Here is a 17859-nt window from a genome sequence, read left to right as displayed (position 1 = left end):
GCACTTATACAAAATAACTATATACAAGATAACATGGAGTATATTTACAGATTGTAGGAGTGTAAAAGAGAGACTATTCGATGAATATTATCATAAGGGTAAGCGGGGGATGCTATGGGCTGTATAAGCTAGGGATGATTAAGAGTCCTATTCAGGGTATGCTTGTTTAAAGAGCCATGTCTTAAGTTTTTGTGTTTTTTTTTAAATTTTTGAGTAGAGCAGCTCCTACCAGGTTTAATTGCCACCACTAGTGTCTCTTAATGCTGCAGGGTGCCGAGAGTGGAGTCCAGGTGCTGGACTTGATCTGAGCATTAGCAGTGGTGACTTGTTTTTGGCATATCTGATCAGGTATTGAAGGTACACCAGTGTGTCATGGCATATTACTCAAAAAACTCAAACTGCTCCTATTCCATTATGATTTCAGATCTGTTCTCCAAGCCATTCTGTTTTCCAAGATCGACTACTGCAATTCCATTTTGCAAGGTCTCCTGGCTTCTACTATAAAACCCCTCCAGTTGCTCCAAAATGCAACGGCGAGAATTTTGACGAATACCAATCGGAGAGCGCATATCTCTCCCATTCTAAAAGATCTTCACTGGCTCCCAGAAAACTTCAGGATTCTCCATAAATCACTCACAATTATCCACAAAAATATTCACCATCAGACTCCTCTTGATCTGCTACACCCTCTCAGATTGCACTTGACGGCCAGACCCTTAAGGGATGCCCACAAGGGATCCTTACACGTTCCTCCAATCAAAGTGGTGCACCACTCAAACATCAGAGACCGGACATTCTCTATCACAGGTCCCTCCATCTGGAACGCCATGCCTCCGAACCTTAGGCAAGAAACTTTTAAAAAGAAACTAAAGACATGGCTGTTCTGCCGAGCCTTCCCCGCTACTAGCCCAACAGCCTGACTTAGAACTGTTCCAGCAATTATGTAAATAAACAATCGCTAAATCACACTTACAAGTTATCATGAGGACGGCTCCTTGCCTCCCTCCCATACGCTCTTGTATATAGTACTTTATTTTCGTTCTCCCTCTCTTATTTCCTACTCCCAGTTAAGGCATCCTTGATGTAACTTTATGCTCCTTCAAATTGTCTCTTGTTGATTGGTTGGTTATAGTTACTGCTTAGTTTGATGTAAACCGAGTTGATTTGATTTGTATCAAGAAAGTTGGTATATAAAAGCCTTAAATAAATAAATAAATATTGGTTGGGATGCACTGATCTAAAAATTGTAATGTTTTAAAGACTAGAGGACAAAGATTTTAATGTTAAATATTGTGAGGGCTTGGGATAGTTAGGTGAGTACAATGCAAGACATATAGGTTCTTTGAGTGCTCAGATTGTGGAGCCATAGGATAGAGACAAAACATTCATAATAACTAAAAGGTTTAGAAACTCAAGTTAGCAGAAAACCAGGAAATAATTTGTTTGGCACCTAATATAAATTTGACATGGCATTGAAATATGCATTAGATGAAGAGGGATTATATAGACTGTATATATGTAGAGGGCGGAGGAATATCCTAGTGGTTAAAGCAGTGGGCTACGAACCAGGAGACCAGGGTTCGAGTCCCGTAGTCACTCCTTGTGACCTTGGGCAAGTCACTTTACCCTCCATTGCCTCAGGTACAAAACCTAGATTGTAAGCTCTCTGGGGATAGGGAAATACCTAGGGAAAGAATTGCCTTCTAATCCAGGCCTTCCCAAATCTGTCTTGGTGATGCCACAGCCCATCAGATTTTCAGGGTAGCCATAATGAACATTCATAATTTAAATCTGCATATATGTGGTCTTCAGTGTCTGCAGCTTTATCTCTCATTCATTGTGGCTATCCTGAAAATCTAATGGGCTGTGGCATCAGTAGAACAAGTTTAAGAACATCTATTTCATCTCAAAGCAGGATTGTGGCAAATTGGCAATGAAGTATGGGAAGCTTGCACTGTTGCTACCTGTGATCGAGCCAGGTTACCTGTACACCTAAAATTTGGCACCCGGTGCCCAAAATTCTTAAAAGCAAAAAAAAAAAAAGTAAAACCCCCAGCAATATATAAAAAAAAAGTGACTAACAGAAAGCAAAATAAATAAACAAAATAAGTAAAATAATAAGTGAGAAAATGAGAAATGTAAGGAAAAAATGTTGCCTGGCACTTTTTATAAATATATTTCCACTCTTGGTTCTACCTGTTCTGTGCTGCTCACCAAAAAAGAAAAAAAACTTTATACGTTTTTTTTTTTTAATATATATAAAGTACTATTAAGGTATAATACTTAAAAGATGGCCACCTTCCTCTTGGTTGATTTATAGTCACTTACTGCTCAATACTATTTCTGTATTTGGTTGACTGTGTGTAATTATCCATGTTTGGCCAGGGTACAAATCATTTTGTGTTCCCAGGGTGGGCAAGGTGTAATGGTTTAATCCCCAGTATTGTAGAGGTTTTAAATTTTAGCCAAGAGGGAGCACTAACCTGAGCTCGTAATGCAGACCATAGATTTGATCTTAGCCAGAGAGAGGCCAAGAAGTAAGCAGGAGCTATTGACACTTTGGTTTCTTGCTGGTGCTGTAAGGTGAATGGGTGGAAAAACATGCCCTCCGCAGGGGCTCATTCACAGTCGGGGAAGGAATTCTTCATGCATACACTGCCTATGAAATATGGACATTAATGTTTTATTCAAAATGTTTTCAAGTTCATTCAGCAGAACTTGCTTTGAAGTATCTTGTTTCAAAAAAAGAGATCTATACCAACTGTATGTCTACTACACAAAAACCCCCCTACCTGGCACGTGGGAGGTTTTCATGGGTTTTCATAGCAAATGTGGGAAGTGTACAGTTTGACACACCACCGTTGAAGGGGATGTATGGATTAACCCAGTGATGGGATACAAAGTATATAGAAAATCAGTAACAGATTGTACCATTAAATCAGTAATATATGTTGTTATATGCCCATGCCCGAAGGTATATGTCAGGCGTACCAGCAGGGCCATCAAAACTCGGATGGTGGAACACAAAGAAAATATATGCACAAAAGATTGAAGTTAAAATAAAAAAGAAAAAAAGTGGGGGTTTTCTGTAGCCCATCTCTGAAAGTTTTTTAAAATACACGTTTGGAATAAAAATACCGGAGGTTGGAGGGTGTGAATGATTAAACAGCAAGGCACCGAGGGGGGTTGCCTATTAACAAATATATGAAACCATCCCCCGTCCTCCTATCAAATTTTCCAGTGGAATTCCCGGTTTAAGAATAAAAATTTTGAGTAAGGCAACAGAAAATACCTCAAATGTACGTGCCAGGGGAGAGGGGTTTGTGTTGAAGTATCTTGCTGCATAAAAATATAATTAATTTTTTTTTTAATTACTAGCCAGCAGGTGGCATACATGGTTAATGTTGAGGATAGCTGTACAATTACTATAAACCTATCCTGAATTAAATCTGGCTTCTGTAGTCTCTTGGGTATTGCTTTTATTTGTAGTTGGGGATGCCAAAATGTTTTGTACACTTGGAATATTCTTAGTTCCTACTGAATGAGCAAAATCTATATAAAAATTTTGCACAAATCTATCAAATTGTGGTAGAGCTGAAAAGAAAAATGATTGATTAAAAGCTTTTTTTTTTCAATAAACTTTAAGCATGATGCAACCCATTACACAAAAAATGTTATGCTAGTCTGTAGGCAGCACACATAGCTTTTTCTTTTTATGCCAAGCTATCTGTTCCATAGGGTTGCCAAAAACATTTATTGACTATCTGACAGGTTTTTACTGACAGCCACTTTTTTTTGCTGACATATAATGCCAAAAATTGGTATTAATTAGTATTTCTCCTCTTGATATGAGATGAAAAATAACTTTAGATCTGAGGTATATATAAAAAATAAGACTATTCTGGTCTGTATGGAAAAACAGTATTAAATCATCTGTAAATAACAAAATATGTTAAAAAAAAAAAAAAAATAGGGGAGCAAAACCAAACATTTTATAGAGGATATTGAACTCTTGAGAAGGGTAGGAAGACATACACAGCTTCATCTGTATACCCTTTAGTTGGTGTATAGTTACCGAAGTGGATGGAAGAAAAGCTCTTACTGCTGGTGGGGTGCAGATGGTGAACTCTCTATTTGACTTCTGTCTGGCAGCTAGCTTCTAGTTTCCATGTCTGTGTAGTCTGACAGTTGAGTTGTAAGGCCTTTTAAAAATTGAAACGAGGAGGCCATGGATCAGCCATTCATACATTTATATATTTGTATTTATTACTATTTTTTAATAAGAAATTCACCTAAGACAGGTTACAGCTTATTAGAAATGTACCAAAAAGTCATAGATCCAAGGGTGTAGCAGTTCTAGTCTGAAGAACACTTCAATAAAGAATAAACTTGATATAAACTAAGTAAAAAATGCAAAATAGGATTAAACTTGGAATAAATGAGCAGGACGAAGAACACAAAACATCTCAGTAAAAATCAACTCAGGACTAATTAGCTGGATATCTGTGTAGAAATGATAGGTTGCATGATGCGTATGGATGGGCTGCGATACTTTGCTTTTGGTGTTGGAAAACTGGGTTGTTTTCACCTGCCTACATGGTAGGAATGTGTGAGTGTTTTCTCCCAAACTCTGACCTGGTCCTTTGCCTAGCCCAATTGACACTTTTCTTGTACAACCTGGGGCTGAAGATGTCTCGGGAATGGCTTCACTCAATGGGAGTGGGGATATGGAGAGACCCCACTATTCTTGTGAAGCAGTACTATTGTCTTACCTGCAGACAGAGCTGAATATAGGTGACAATAGATTGCTTACCGCAAAGCCATTATGAATGCAAAAAGAATACTACTCAAATACAATTAACCAAGCAGAGAACTCATCATAGGATCTGTTCATACCATAAACAAACTCCTAAAAAAAAACAAAAAAAAAACCCCCTAAAAAAAACTCCCATCAAAAACCCATTGCAATAGACTTGCTATGATCCTCAGAGAGAAAATCGCATGCATTCAAGACTAATTGGATAGGGCTGCAATGGAAAACAATACAAGTACAGCTAACCTAATCACCCCACTACCTAACAGACTTTAGTCTACTGCAAATAAAATATAGTCACCCTATTCTCCACATTTAGGGCAGCCACCTGCCTAGATGACCCAAGCCCATCCTGAACACCTTTTAACCACCAAAGCCCTAAACCTCCACTAATCTGACTTTCAATCACAGCACAGAAACACTAATATGTTTAGTAGATGAACTACATCTCTGCCTGGATTTAGGACTTCTAATATCTCAACTTTGTAAGTTGCTTTCAACTCTCTGGCTGAAAAAGTGTACAATAAATAAATGATGATAAATTCATTTAACTTTTAATGAAGCCTGCTTAGCTGAGGTAAATAGTAACAGGAAGAATAGGGTCAAGATCGGAGGCAAGAACTTATGAAGTACTTTTGTTTCAATATTCATTGAGAAGATGGGACTGTATGCTGTACGAGAAAATTCCTATTTATTCTGTTTTGACAATAATAAAAAGGAGTTTTGTATCCATTGACAGCTGGCCCAATTAAAAAAAAAAAAAAAATCATCCATGAGCATATTTTGAATAGTTTTCTACTTAAGTATGTCTCCTTGATAGTGTTCTCGATTGTGAAACAATTGTCTGTGCCAAAAATTAGATGACTTGAGTCAAAGGCAAGGGCATGTAATGTGAAACAAGGGCAGCTTTGTGATGCTAGAGACCGCTGTTGCTGTCATAAAATGAAATATAACCAGTGTTTTTTCATTTTCTTTTTTTAGGTGTTCTTTACGGTAAGTGCTGTGGTATACCTTATGTTGATGCTGATTTCTGTCAATGTCCTTTTTCAACTTAGGCTCATAAATTGGCTAGCACTGAAGTTGCAGGCATAAGTTGAAAAAGCACACAGATTGAAATCATCAAGGACATACACACTACCTCCTTTCATGTCTCCTTCACATATCCACATATACAGATTTCTTCTGAAACACACTCTCACTCTTTCACACATGAAGACACACACTTTTACACACATGCGAACACACCCAGACAAATGACATCTATCAAGAACACGAACGCAAATTCAAGCAGTCTCTCAAATACACACACCCAAAGCTATAATTTCGCTTACACAGTCTCCTCTCTGCTAAGCACAAATTTTGCCTCTCTCATGCACACACATAATCAACCACCTTTCAAAATTTCATGTGTTATGATATTTTGTGAATGTTCACATTCTAAAGCTGCTTTACTACTTATGTGCACGTGTTACTCTAGAAGCAGAGGAAAATGTTTAAGAGCTGATTGTAAAAAAGGATTAAAAAGTAAGGGGTAGATTTAAAAAAAAAAAAAAAAAAAAAAAAAAAAATACACGCGTGGGTCTGTGTGTGCGCTACCCGGTATAAAATTCCAGGTCAGCACGTGCGGGGGGGGGATAAATTTGCTAAATCGTGTGGCGACACATTGGGGCCTTCCACAGTTCCCTCCCAGTCTGCTCCAAATAAGGAGCTGACTGGGAGGGAACTTCCCAACCCCCTACCCTAACCTCCCTTCCTCTTCCCCTATCCTGCTCTCCCCCCTATTCCTATCCTAGCTACCCCAATTTTTTTATTTTACCTTTTGATCCATTCCACTTGTGGCCGGGCCTGTTTGAAGATTAGCTCGGCATGCGTAAGGCCTGGCCACGCATGTAAACCCTGGGATTTATGCGTGCTGGGGATTTAAAATCTACCCCTAAGCATTTATTGCAAAATAGAGCATAAAACATAGAAATAGCATATAATGACCTTAAGGCCCATCTAATCTGCCAAATGTACTTATACAGTACTGTAGACCCCAGTTAATTTCTGGATTTCCCTTGACCATTGCACATCACATGCCAGCTCATAGCTAAAAGGTGAGGTGAAAGAGGCTATTTTAGCCAAAAGATCTTCATTCAAAAATTGGAAGAAGGATCCATTAGAAGAAAATAGGATTAAGCATTGGCAAGTTAAATGTAAGACATTGATAAGACAGGCTAAGAGAGAATTTGAAAAGAAATAGGCTGTAGAGGCAAAAACTCACAATAAAAACCTTTTAAAATATATCGCCTGCAAGGGAGTCGGTTGGACCATTAGATGATCGAGGGGTTAAAGAGGCACTTAGGGAAGATACGGTAAGACCATCGTCGAAAGATTAAACAATTTCTTTGCTTCGGTGTTTACTGAAGAGGATGTTGGGGAGATACCCATTCTGGAGACTGTTTTCAAGGGTGATAATTCAGATGAACTGAACCAAATCACGGTAAACCTGGAAGATTGTGGTAGGGCCAGATTGACAAACTGAAGAGTAGTAAATCACCTGGACTGGATGGCATACACCCCAGGGTTCTGAAAGAACTAAAAAAAAAAAATGAGATTTCAAACGTATTTTGGTTAATTTATAACCTATCATTAAAATCATCCATTGTACCTGAAGTTTGAAAGATGGACGATATTTAAAAAGGGCTCCAAGGGTGATCTGGGAAACTATAGACCGGCGAGCTTGACTTAAGTGTCAGGAAAAATCATGGAAACTGTTATAAAGAAAATCACAAAACAGTTAGATAGACATGGTTTAATGGGACACAGCCAGCATGGATTTATCCAAGGGAAGTTTTGCCTCACAAATCTTCTGGTTTTTTGAAGGAGTGAATAAATGTGTACAAAGGTGAACCAGTAGATGTGGTGTATTAGGACTTTCAGAAGGCATTCGACAAAGTCTTGCATCAGAGGCTTATAAGAGAACTAAAAAGTCATGGGATAGAAGGCAACGTCCTTTTGTGGATTGCAAGCTGGTTAAAAGACAGGAAACAGAGTAGGATTAAATGATCTGTTTTCACAGTGGAAAAAGGTAAACAGTGGAGTGTCTCAGGGATCTGTACTTGGACCAGTGCCTTTTAATATAGAGGTACGACAAATGAGGTGATTAAATTTGCCAATGACACAAAATTATGCAGAGTAGTTAAATCTCAAACAGATTGTGATGAATTGCAGGAAGACCTTGTGAGACTGGAAGATTGGACTTCGAAATGGCAGATGAAATTTAACGTGGACAAGTACATAGTGATGCATATAGGGAAAACCCTTGCTGTAGTTACACAATGTTAGGTTCTATCTTAGGAGTTACCACCCAGAAAAGAGATCTAGGCGTCATAGTGGCTAATACATTGAAATCGTCAGTTCTTTGTGCTGTGACAATTAAAAAAGCAAACAGTTTTAGGAATTAAGAAGGGAATGGCAAATAAAATGATGGATGTCAATGCCTCCGTATCACTCCATGGTGAGACCACATCTTGAATACTGTGTGCAGTTCTGGTTGTCGCCTGTCAAAAAGGATATAGCTGCACTGGAGAAAGTGCAAAGAAGGGTGACCAAAATAAGTGGCCTTAAATGGCTGCCCTATGAGGTAAGGCTAAGAAAGTTAGGGCTGTTCAGTTTGGAGAAGAGATGATTGAAGGGGGGGGGGGGGGGGGGGGGGGGGATATGATAGAGGTTTACAAAATCATGAAAGGACTTGAAAAAGTTCATGTAAATCACTTATTTACTCTCTCAGATAATAAGACTAGGGGGCACTCCATGAAGTTAGCAAGTAACTCATTTAAAACAAATCAAAGAAAATTCTTTTTCACTCAGTGCATAGTTAAGCTCTGGAATTCATTGCCAGAGGATGTGGTTACAGCAGTTAGTGTAACTGGGTTTAAAATGTTTTGGATAAGTTCTTAGAGGAAAAATCCATAAGCTGCTATTAATTAATAAGCAATAGTAGCTTGAGACTTATTTAATGTTTGGGTACTTGCCAGCTACTTGTGTCTTGGGCTGACCACTGTTGGAAACAGGATACTGGGCTTGATGGACCCTTTGTCTGACCCATTATGGCAATTCTTATGTTCTGTTACTGTGGGTATTCTGTCCTTTTTCTTCCTTTACCATTGAACTGACCCTGGCAGCATCTGCATTCTATTTGGGCCGAAGAGAGAAGCACCTTAAGATTCATTTCACCTGCTTAAAACATTTTTAATGATAAAATATTTACACACATTTTTCAGTAAGTAAACTGTTGAAAGCAGATTTTAACTAGTTCAAATTATAATAAATGATCCACACACTAAGCATCTGCTTTTACTATATGTTTGTCTGTTATATAATCATTTACAATATTAAATCTAAGATGTCTCTATTATAATTCCTGTGGATTCCAGGTGGTGGTAGTTTGGTTGAAAAGTTGTTTTTAGGTAGTAATGACATTTTGTAAATTGTCTTGGGATCAACATGCTTTCAGCCCTGTTGCCTTCTTTTTGCTGATACCATGCTAGTATGTGTCTCCGTGCACCTTTCTGTGAGGCCAGGGTGTTGATTCTTCCACACTATTTATCAGAAACTACTGCCATGCTGATACTTGTGTAAAAACATTTGTTTCTCATTTTGGAGTATATTTTCAAATGATTGTTGTAGTGATGGTGAATAATAATTTAACAGTACTTTTTCAAAGTGGAAATGAAATGTAATATTCTATAGAGCAGTGTTTCCCAGCCTTCTTTTGGAGGCACACTTTAACCATTTTGGGTATTCAGGAGATCCATAATGAATATGCACGAGATACTTGCATACATTGGAGAACCCCAGGGTATTCAAATCTCTTATGCATATTCATTGTGGCAATCCTGAAAACTTGACTGGATAGGTGTGTTTCCAGGAGAGAGTTGGGAAACACTGCTATAGAGAGAGATTATCAGTAAGGAATGGAGCTTTCTTGAATGCAGCCCTGAGGCATCACTTAAAATACCTTGATACAGGCACCATGGAAAAAGCTTCTAAAATGAAGACTTGGCAGGAAAAATTAGAAGCATCCCTAAAAGCAATTTTTCTGCACAGTTGTCAGAAATACAAAGTAAAAACAAAACAAAATAAACTAAACAAGGTAACTATATCTTAAATTCTGACACTGCTTTTTTTTAAATTGCCAATGGACTTATATATAAAAACAAACCCACATTTTGCAAGTACTACTGCTTTAACTAAAACCTTGACAATAGTCTTCCATAGCAACTAAATGTGTGTTTTCTTTATTTGCCAGTGAGTTTCTTTGATTGTTTGTGCTCAAAGTTCAACTTCAATACATTGTCATTAGATCATTCCAGATCCTTGTGAATTTAGGATCTGGGATTCTGAGTCTGAATTCCCAGAGTGGTGTCTTAGCTGCTTGTACTGTTCCAGAACACTTAATGATGATGCAAGACAAGTCCGGTCATTCTACAAAAAGTAGCTGAAAGGGCCTGTCAAAAGTAATGGGCAGAAAATGTTTTCTGCCATGAACTCACTGTCAAAATATCTGTACCTTCTCCCAGCCAGACTGTTGTGGGCTAGAAAATAAACACTTAATACCGACAGTTTAAGGAGAGATCTTTTAGATAAGGTATGGAATATTCCAGGATAGTGCAAGATAACAAGCACCTCAATTCAGAAGCAGTCTCAGAAAACATTGTTGACACAATAGATTAACTCGATTTACACCTCCAGTTTTCCCACCAATTATATAAATAAAGCATGTTTGAGCTACTTTGTTTGCATAACATTTTCCTAATTGGTTGACATAATCTTAGCTCATATATGTCAATGGAGCTGGGTTTCTTGTAAGCCATGTGATTTTTTTTTTTTTGGTAAATTGAGCATAGAAAGCAAGAATGAAATTTAAGACTGAACTTGACATACATTCTAGCATTTCAGCATATTCTGGCATGTCAGCAACCTTAAATAGTTATTTCAAGTCTGATCTATGCAGTTTCACAATGCAATAATGATTTTCTATTTAACTAGTCTGGCCTTATAGGAGAAGAGCTTACAAGATAGTCAAACTGTCATATATTTAGGTGGTTTCCAGGATTTTTCCAGTCCTGAAGTATTTTTAAATGTGCAGATCCTACATATTAATTCTGTCTCAGCCATGTGAATGTCATATAATAAGAGAAAATAAGAAGTGAAAGGAAGTAATGTTCCTGTGCTTTAAAGGTATATTGTTGCCTTTTATTTAATAGCACCATCATGAAAGTCCATTTTTATGACATCGCAATAACATATTTTAAACCTGAAATAATTAAAAATATGAGATGCCAGTAGAAGATACTATTCTGGATGAAACATTGTGTGCTCTTTCTTAAAGCTGTTTTTAATTCAGAAATGTTTTACCAAAGCTATAAATTCACTCATTTGGTTTAGACACAATCGAACTAAAATCATTTTGCTTAAAATACTTAGGTGAGGACTGCTATGATGTACAAATTAAAATATCTCAACGGAAATGAATGCCAGAGAAGTGCCATCGGGACTTGCTCCATGCTCTTGTCTTGGTTTGTTACTATGACCTTCAACAGAAATACTTTTTTGTATTTTATTAGTTTCTTATATTCTCTGTCCACGTGTGCCAACACTAGTGTAGCTGGCACACATAATTTGTGAAATAACTGTAAATTATGCTTATGCTATCTTTTTAATATTTCGACACCCCAGATGCAGAGTCATGCATCTAGGGTGGGGTAATCCAAAAGTGTGTGTGATGGGGGGGTGGAAGACTAATGTGCATGGACTGGGAAAGAGACCTTAGGGTGATAGTGTCTGACGATCTGACGTCAGTAAAGCAGAGTGACAAGATGATAGCTAAAGCCAGAAGAATACTGGGCTGCATAGAGAGAGGAATAACCAGTAAGAAAAAGGAGGTGATATTGCCTTTGTGAGGCCTCATCTGGAGTTCTGTGTTCAGTTCTGGAGACTCTTATCTCGAAAAGGATAGAGACAGGATGGAGGTGGTCTAGAGAAGGGCAACCAAAATGGTGTGGGGGTCTGTATGAGAAGACCTATGAGGAGAGGCTGAAGGATTTAAATATGTATACCCTTAAAGAGAGGAGGTACAAAGGAGATATGATACAGATCTTCAGATACCTGAAAGGTTTTACTGATTCACAATCCTCAAACCTTTTCCGAAGGAAAGAAATCAGAACTAAGGGTCACGAAATGAAGCTTCAGGGAGGATGACTCTGAACCAATGTCAGGAAATATTTCTTAACAGAGTGAATGATGAATGCCCTTTTGGAAGAAGTGGCGAAGACTAAAACAATGAGAGAATTCAAAGGGGCATGGGATAAACACTGTAAAGATTACAGGATGTAAATGAAGTTAGCATAGAAACATAGAAACATAGAAATGACGGCAGAAGAAGACCGAATGGCCCATCCAGTCTGCCCAGCAAGCCTCACACATTTTTTCTCTCATTCTTATCTGTTACTCTTAGCTCCTTGTTCTATTCCCCTTCCACCCCCACCATTAATGTAGAGAGCAGTGATGGAGCTGCATGCAAGTGAAATATCTAGCTTGATTAGTTAGGGGTAGTAGGGGCAGTAACCGCCGCGATAAGCAAGCTTACACACATGCTTATTTGTTTTACCTAGACTATGTTGTACAGCTCTTGTTGGTTTTTTTTTTCTTCTCCCCTGCTGTAGAAGCAGAGAGCCATGCTGGATATGCATTGAAAGTGAAGTATCAGGCACATTTGGTTTGGGGTAGTAACCGCCGTAACAAGCCAGCTACTCCTCGCTTTGTGATTGTGAATCCTTTTTTTCTTCACCCCTGTCGTTGAAGCTATGCAGGATATGCGTGAAGCATCAGTTTTTTGCTTTTTTTTTTTTTTTTTCCCCTGCCGTTGAAGCAGAGAGCTATGCTGGAAATGCGTGATGTATCAGTCTTTCTCCCATGCCGATGCAGCAGAGAACCATGCTGGATATGCATGGAAAGTGAAGTATCAGGCACATTGGTTTGGGGTAGTAACCGCCGTAACAAGCCAGCTACTCCCCGCGTTTTGAGTGCGAACCCTTTTTCTTCTCCCTTGCCGTTGTAGCAGAGAGCTCTGCTGGATGTGTGAAGTATCAGCAAGTAGCTCATTTAAAACAAATCAAAGAAATATTTCACTCAACGCATAGTTAAGCTCTGGAATTCATTGCCAGAGTATGTAGTTCAGAAGTTAGTGTAAATAGGTTTAAAAAAGGTTTGGATAAGTTCCTAGAGGATAAATCCATAAACTGCTATGATGGTAATTAATAAGCAATAGTAGCTTGTGATATATCTAATGTTTGGCTACTTGTCAGGTATTGTGACTTGGATTGGCCACTGTTGGAAACAGGATAGTGGGCTTGATGGGTCCTTGGTCTGACCCAGTATGGCATATCTTATGTTCTTATACTGTCTATCGGTTTATAAGCAGTTTGTAGATAAAACATTCATAAACAATACAATTAAACCAACATTAAAAGTGTAAAATAAAAATGTATACAAATACGAAAAATACAATAAAACAAGTACACTGTAGTACACCTCTTTTATTTTTTCCGAATCCTGGTTCTTTGTTCTGGAGGGCCAGAAGACTACAAACACATGGAAGTGCACAGAAAGGGAGGTGAGGGGGCTGCAGATACAAGAACGGTGAAGAGAATTTGACAGACAAATGTAAATAAAGCTGAGGGCGAGGGAAGAGAAAGGTAGGGTAGATAGGAAAATTGGCAAGAGGTGGAGGAAAAGGCTGAGGGAGAGGAGAGTGAAGAGGAAGCTTGAAGCTTGGGGGGACAAACAACATTTGAGAGGTTTGTAAGGTAATGGAGACAAGAGGAAGTTTCTGAGAGATGCCTTAACCAACAGTAGTATGATCTTTCAGTGGCACTGCAGGGGTCAAAGGGAGTGGAAGGGAGTGGAAGGGAGGAAGCTGCATGCAAAGTAACACTAGAAGATCATGCAAATACAGCTTGAGCAGTTGGATAGTAGATTCTTTAATATCTGAGGGTCATATGTACATGGCAGTCTTGATAAGGCAGCTAAAAAATAAAAATCCTGTAAAGATCTATTTTTTACTCCTTCAAGCCATTGGTATCGCTCTCTGGTTCTTGTCAGCAGCACCCTACTACTGCTCTGTGCAAGACAATTTCTTGTAGAGGACTTTAGTCCATTGTATTCCAGCCTTTTGAAGCCCAAAGCACACCAACTTTAACTTAAGTGTCATGTGCACACCAACCTCCACGCAGGGACACAGTGCAAGTACTAGGCGGACTAGGCAGCTGTCTACAGTACCACAGGTTTGGGAACAGCTGCCTAATGCTTCTACTGACTGCTCAGATAAAGTCTTCAGGCAACAGAATAAGACTCCTCATTCTTCCTGGTGACAGGACCATAGCGATTGCACCTCTTCCATCCTGCCCACATGAGCTAGAAAAGCAAGCATTGACCATGCAGATGGGAAAGAGGTGCACAATCACCGCAGCTGGAAGAAGCAGGAGGCATCAGCATTGGCCCTGGCCCTCCAGAACAAAGAACCAGGATTCGGAAAAAATAAAAGAGGTGTACTACAGTGTACTTGTTTTATTGTATTTTTCGTATTTGTATACATTTTTATTTTACACTTTTAATGTTGGTTTAATTGTATTGTTTATGAATGTTTTATCTATAAACTGCTTATAAACCGATAGACAGTATAAGAACATAAGAACATAAGATATGCCATACTGGGTCAGACCAAGGACCCATCAAGCCCACTATCCTGTTTCCAGGGCCAATGCTGATGCCTCCTGCTTCTTCCAGCGGCGGTGATTGTGCACCTCTTTCCCATCTGCATGGTCAATGCTTGCTTTTCTAGCTCATGTGGGCAGGATGGAAGAGGTGCAATCGCTATGGTCCTGTCACCAGGAAGAATGAGGAGTCTTATTCTGTTGCCTGAAGACTGTATCTTTCTCTGCACCTCTGTGTCTGTAATCCCCCCTTCCCTTTCACAAAGGTGGCTGTTATCCAGCTTGAGAGAAATATTCTTGTGGGTTGTTAACTTATGCATTTTAAGTACCTATTCATGTTAGCTATGTTTTTTCATCTAATACGAATTTATATATTGTGCCAAACAGTGTCGTAGGGACAGTGTGCAGAGGCATGACTTTGAGAATGCCAACACAGATTTTTAGAAGGTGTTGGGTTTCTTATTATGTTTTGAGCACAGTCGGAAAACTGTACTCAAACAAAACCTATGAACATAAGGCAGGGCTTGCCAACTCCTGTCTTCAAGAGCCGCAGACAGGCCTGGTTTTCATTTTATCCACAATGAATATGCATAATTTCCCTAAATGGAGGCAGTGCATGTAAATGTATCTCATGCATATTCATTGTGGATATCCTGAAAGCCTACCCTGCTTTTGTGGTTCTTGAGGACCGGAGATGGCAACCTCGACATAAGAAGTGCCATGTTCAGTCAGACCAAGGTCCATCGAGCCCAGTCAAAGCCACAAGTACCTGGCACATCCCTGAATAGTTGATCTGTTTCTTGTATATGATTCCCAGGGTAAGTGCTGGCTTTCCCAAGACTGCCTGGTTAATAACTGTTTATGGAATTTTCCTTTGGGAACTTGTTCAATCCTCTTTTGAGCCCCACTATGTTAGCTGCCTTGGACCATGACCTCCGGCAATAGATTCCATAGCTTGATAGTGCGCAGAATGAAAAATACTTCCTGTGATTTGTCTTAAATCTGACAGTTGCTAGTTTCATGGAGTGCCCCCCCCCTGGTCCTAGTGTATGAAAGGGTAAATAACCGTTGCCAATTTACCTGGTCTACCCCACTCATGTTTTATATATTTCAACCAGATCCACTCTGTCATCCTTTTTCCAAGCTAAGAGACCTGATCTGTTTAGTCTTTTTCCATAAGGGAGCTTTTCCGTCCCCATGCTGTGCCTCATGGTTTTTCCAGTTGTTACATGTTTGCGTTCTGATTACAGAAGAAGAGACTGCTCTTCCAGAATAAAACATTTTATTTAAGGCCATTAGAGTTGGGTTTTGTTTTTTTTGAGTTATCTGTATAGATGCAGACATGAATCTTTTCTACATAATGCTTTCCAACATTCCTTATGTTGAGAAGCATACAGTGGCTGAACAAGAAATAAATCTCTCTTCTCGGCTTCTGCCTCCCCCATGAATAGAAAATCATCAGTTACAATGTGCGCTGTAGCTGCAGTTTCAATTCCAAATGTAGCTAGTGGCAGAATAAGCTGTTAAGTAATATTTTTTCGCAGAATGGACTTAAGTAGTTCTGGGATTTGGAGTTTTTATAAGAGATATGGCATGCCATTTTATTTTTAGGTGTTTAGATCTACTTATTTGCCTTCTGTTTTAGGAGGTGGTATATGATATTTTTAATCTGTATATGTGGCTAATAGCTGTACATATTTATATTTTAATAATTTTTGTGTTTTGATTTGAATTGGTTGTTGCAGACAGATGTATTCGCTGTATTTTCCTTGTCTTAAGCAGTTTGTGAATTGGCGAGTAATACATTTTAAAAAAGGTTTGAATGGAGCTAGGCTTTTTATAACTTGTAATGTGATGGCATTGCTAAGGGCAAAAAGTGTAGCAAAATGATTGAATATCTGTATTTTTAAGTGTTAATTAAACTTGTGTAGTTTATTTTCCCCCCCAAAATGTACCTACAGCATAGTCACTCAGTTCACTGAAGAGACAAGTGTGTTGCTTTATTTAATTTGCTTTAATGTGTTTTTTTTTTTTTCTGGTACAATTTTTTTAAGAAATTGAATTTATCAGTGTGGGCAGTTTTAGCCTTTTTTTTTTTTAACCTATGCCATTCAAATATCTTTCATTTGTATGCATATGTGGAACTCTGTACAGATATTCTCATTTCCCTTCTAGACATTGCCCTGGTGGACACTGCGCTGTGTGAATGTTCATCAGCAGTTGCTGGAGGAGAGATCACCTGAGCTGTTTGCTCTTGCTCAGACCTGTGTTGACCAAGGTATGTGGTATTTGTCTGAATTATCTTACTGCTCCTCTGCTGTTGAATATGTTTTCATGTATGCTTTTCAGAAATCAGGCTTTTCTTTATCATCCTGCTTACACCAGTCCAGATATTTGAGTTCACTCCCCCCACTAGCAGATGGAGACTAAAGACACACCTTTTTCTGCGATATCATCACTGGTAGTTACCAAGGGACAGCTCGAGCAAAAAGCCAGTATTCTCTTCTCTCCAGCAGATGCAGAGCATACTGGTCTGGTGAGGCAGGGACTTGACTCCCAGTCTTGCCCAGCCTAGTGAAGAATTTTTGGACAGTTCTGCATTTGTCAGCCCTTTCTGCTTTGACAGTGAACTGTGGGCCAGGCTTCTGGGGCTTCCCAGTAAAGCAAATCGTGTGGCAGGTTCCCTGAGGCAATTTGGTAGGGGGTGGGAGCTTGCTTTTGTAAGAAAATCACTTGGTCTTCCTTAAATTCCTTCACGAAATATTTATTCTGGATGTTCATGCAAAAGAGAATGCAGTCTTTTGTAGCTGGTGTTCTCAGGGCGGCCCTAATTCCCTCCTTCCCATATTAATTGGGCTTGGGTAGTCCCAACATGTCTGGACTGGTGAAGGAGGATGATAAGGAAGAAGACATTCTTACCTGATAACTTCCTTTCCTTGAATCCTGCTTTACCAGTCCAGGACCTTCCCAGTCTTTGAAGCAGGACCTTGTGCAATCTTTGAAGCAGTGTACATTTACAGAGATTGAGGCAATCATAGGTTTACTTTTTGCTTCCTCTTCTCCTTTTTCCCTCTCTTCATTAATCCAAGGAAAGTTTGGAAGGATCATTTCTTTGGATGATACTTTGTTTCAAATTATGTACCTGTTAAGAGTTTGAATCAATTGTTAGTTTATTTCTCCCATAGCTTTTATATAAGAGTGCTGGCTCTTTGTGGTAACTACCAAGAATGATGTCCTAGAAAAAGGTGTCTCCTCTGTCTCCACCTGCTAGTAGGGGAAGAAAATCTA

General features: G+C 39.0%; 1 protein-coding gene across 4 annotated transcripts in view; it reads left to right on the top strand.

Moving 5' to 3' along the window:
• TTC27 (tetratricopeptide repeat domain 27) overlaps positions 1 to 17859 on the top strand; it is a 521976-nt gene that overhangs the window by 45140 nt on the left and 458977 nt on the right. For all 4 annotated transcript variants that reach the window (XM_029593895.1, XM_029593892.1, XM_029593893.1 and 1 more), the window contains exon 5: positions 16747 to 16849. In XM_029593895.1, the coding sequence (XP_029449755.1) occupies positions 16747 to 16849 (103 nt within the window). The remainder of the gene's footprint in view (positions 1 to 16746; positions 16850 to 17859) is intronic.

This window comes from Rhinatrema bivittatum, chromosome 3 (genome assembly GCF_901001135.1).
Source record: "Rhinatrema bivittatum chromosome 3, aRhiBiv1.1, whole genome shotgun sequence".
Classification (NCBI taxonomy): domain Eukaryota; kingdom Metazoa; phylum Chordata; class Amphibia; order Gymnophiona; family Rhinatrematidae; genus Rhinatrema; species Rhinatrema bivittatum.
The sequence above is the reverse complement of the archived record's forward strand: the minus strand, read 5'-3'. Positions and strand labels throughout refer to the sequence as shown.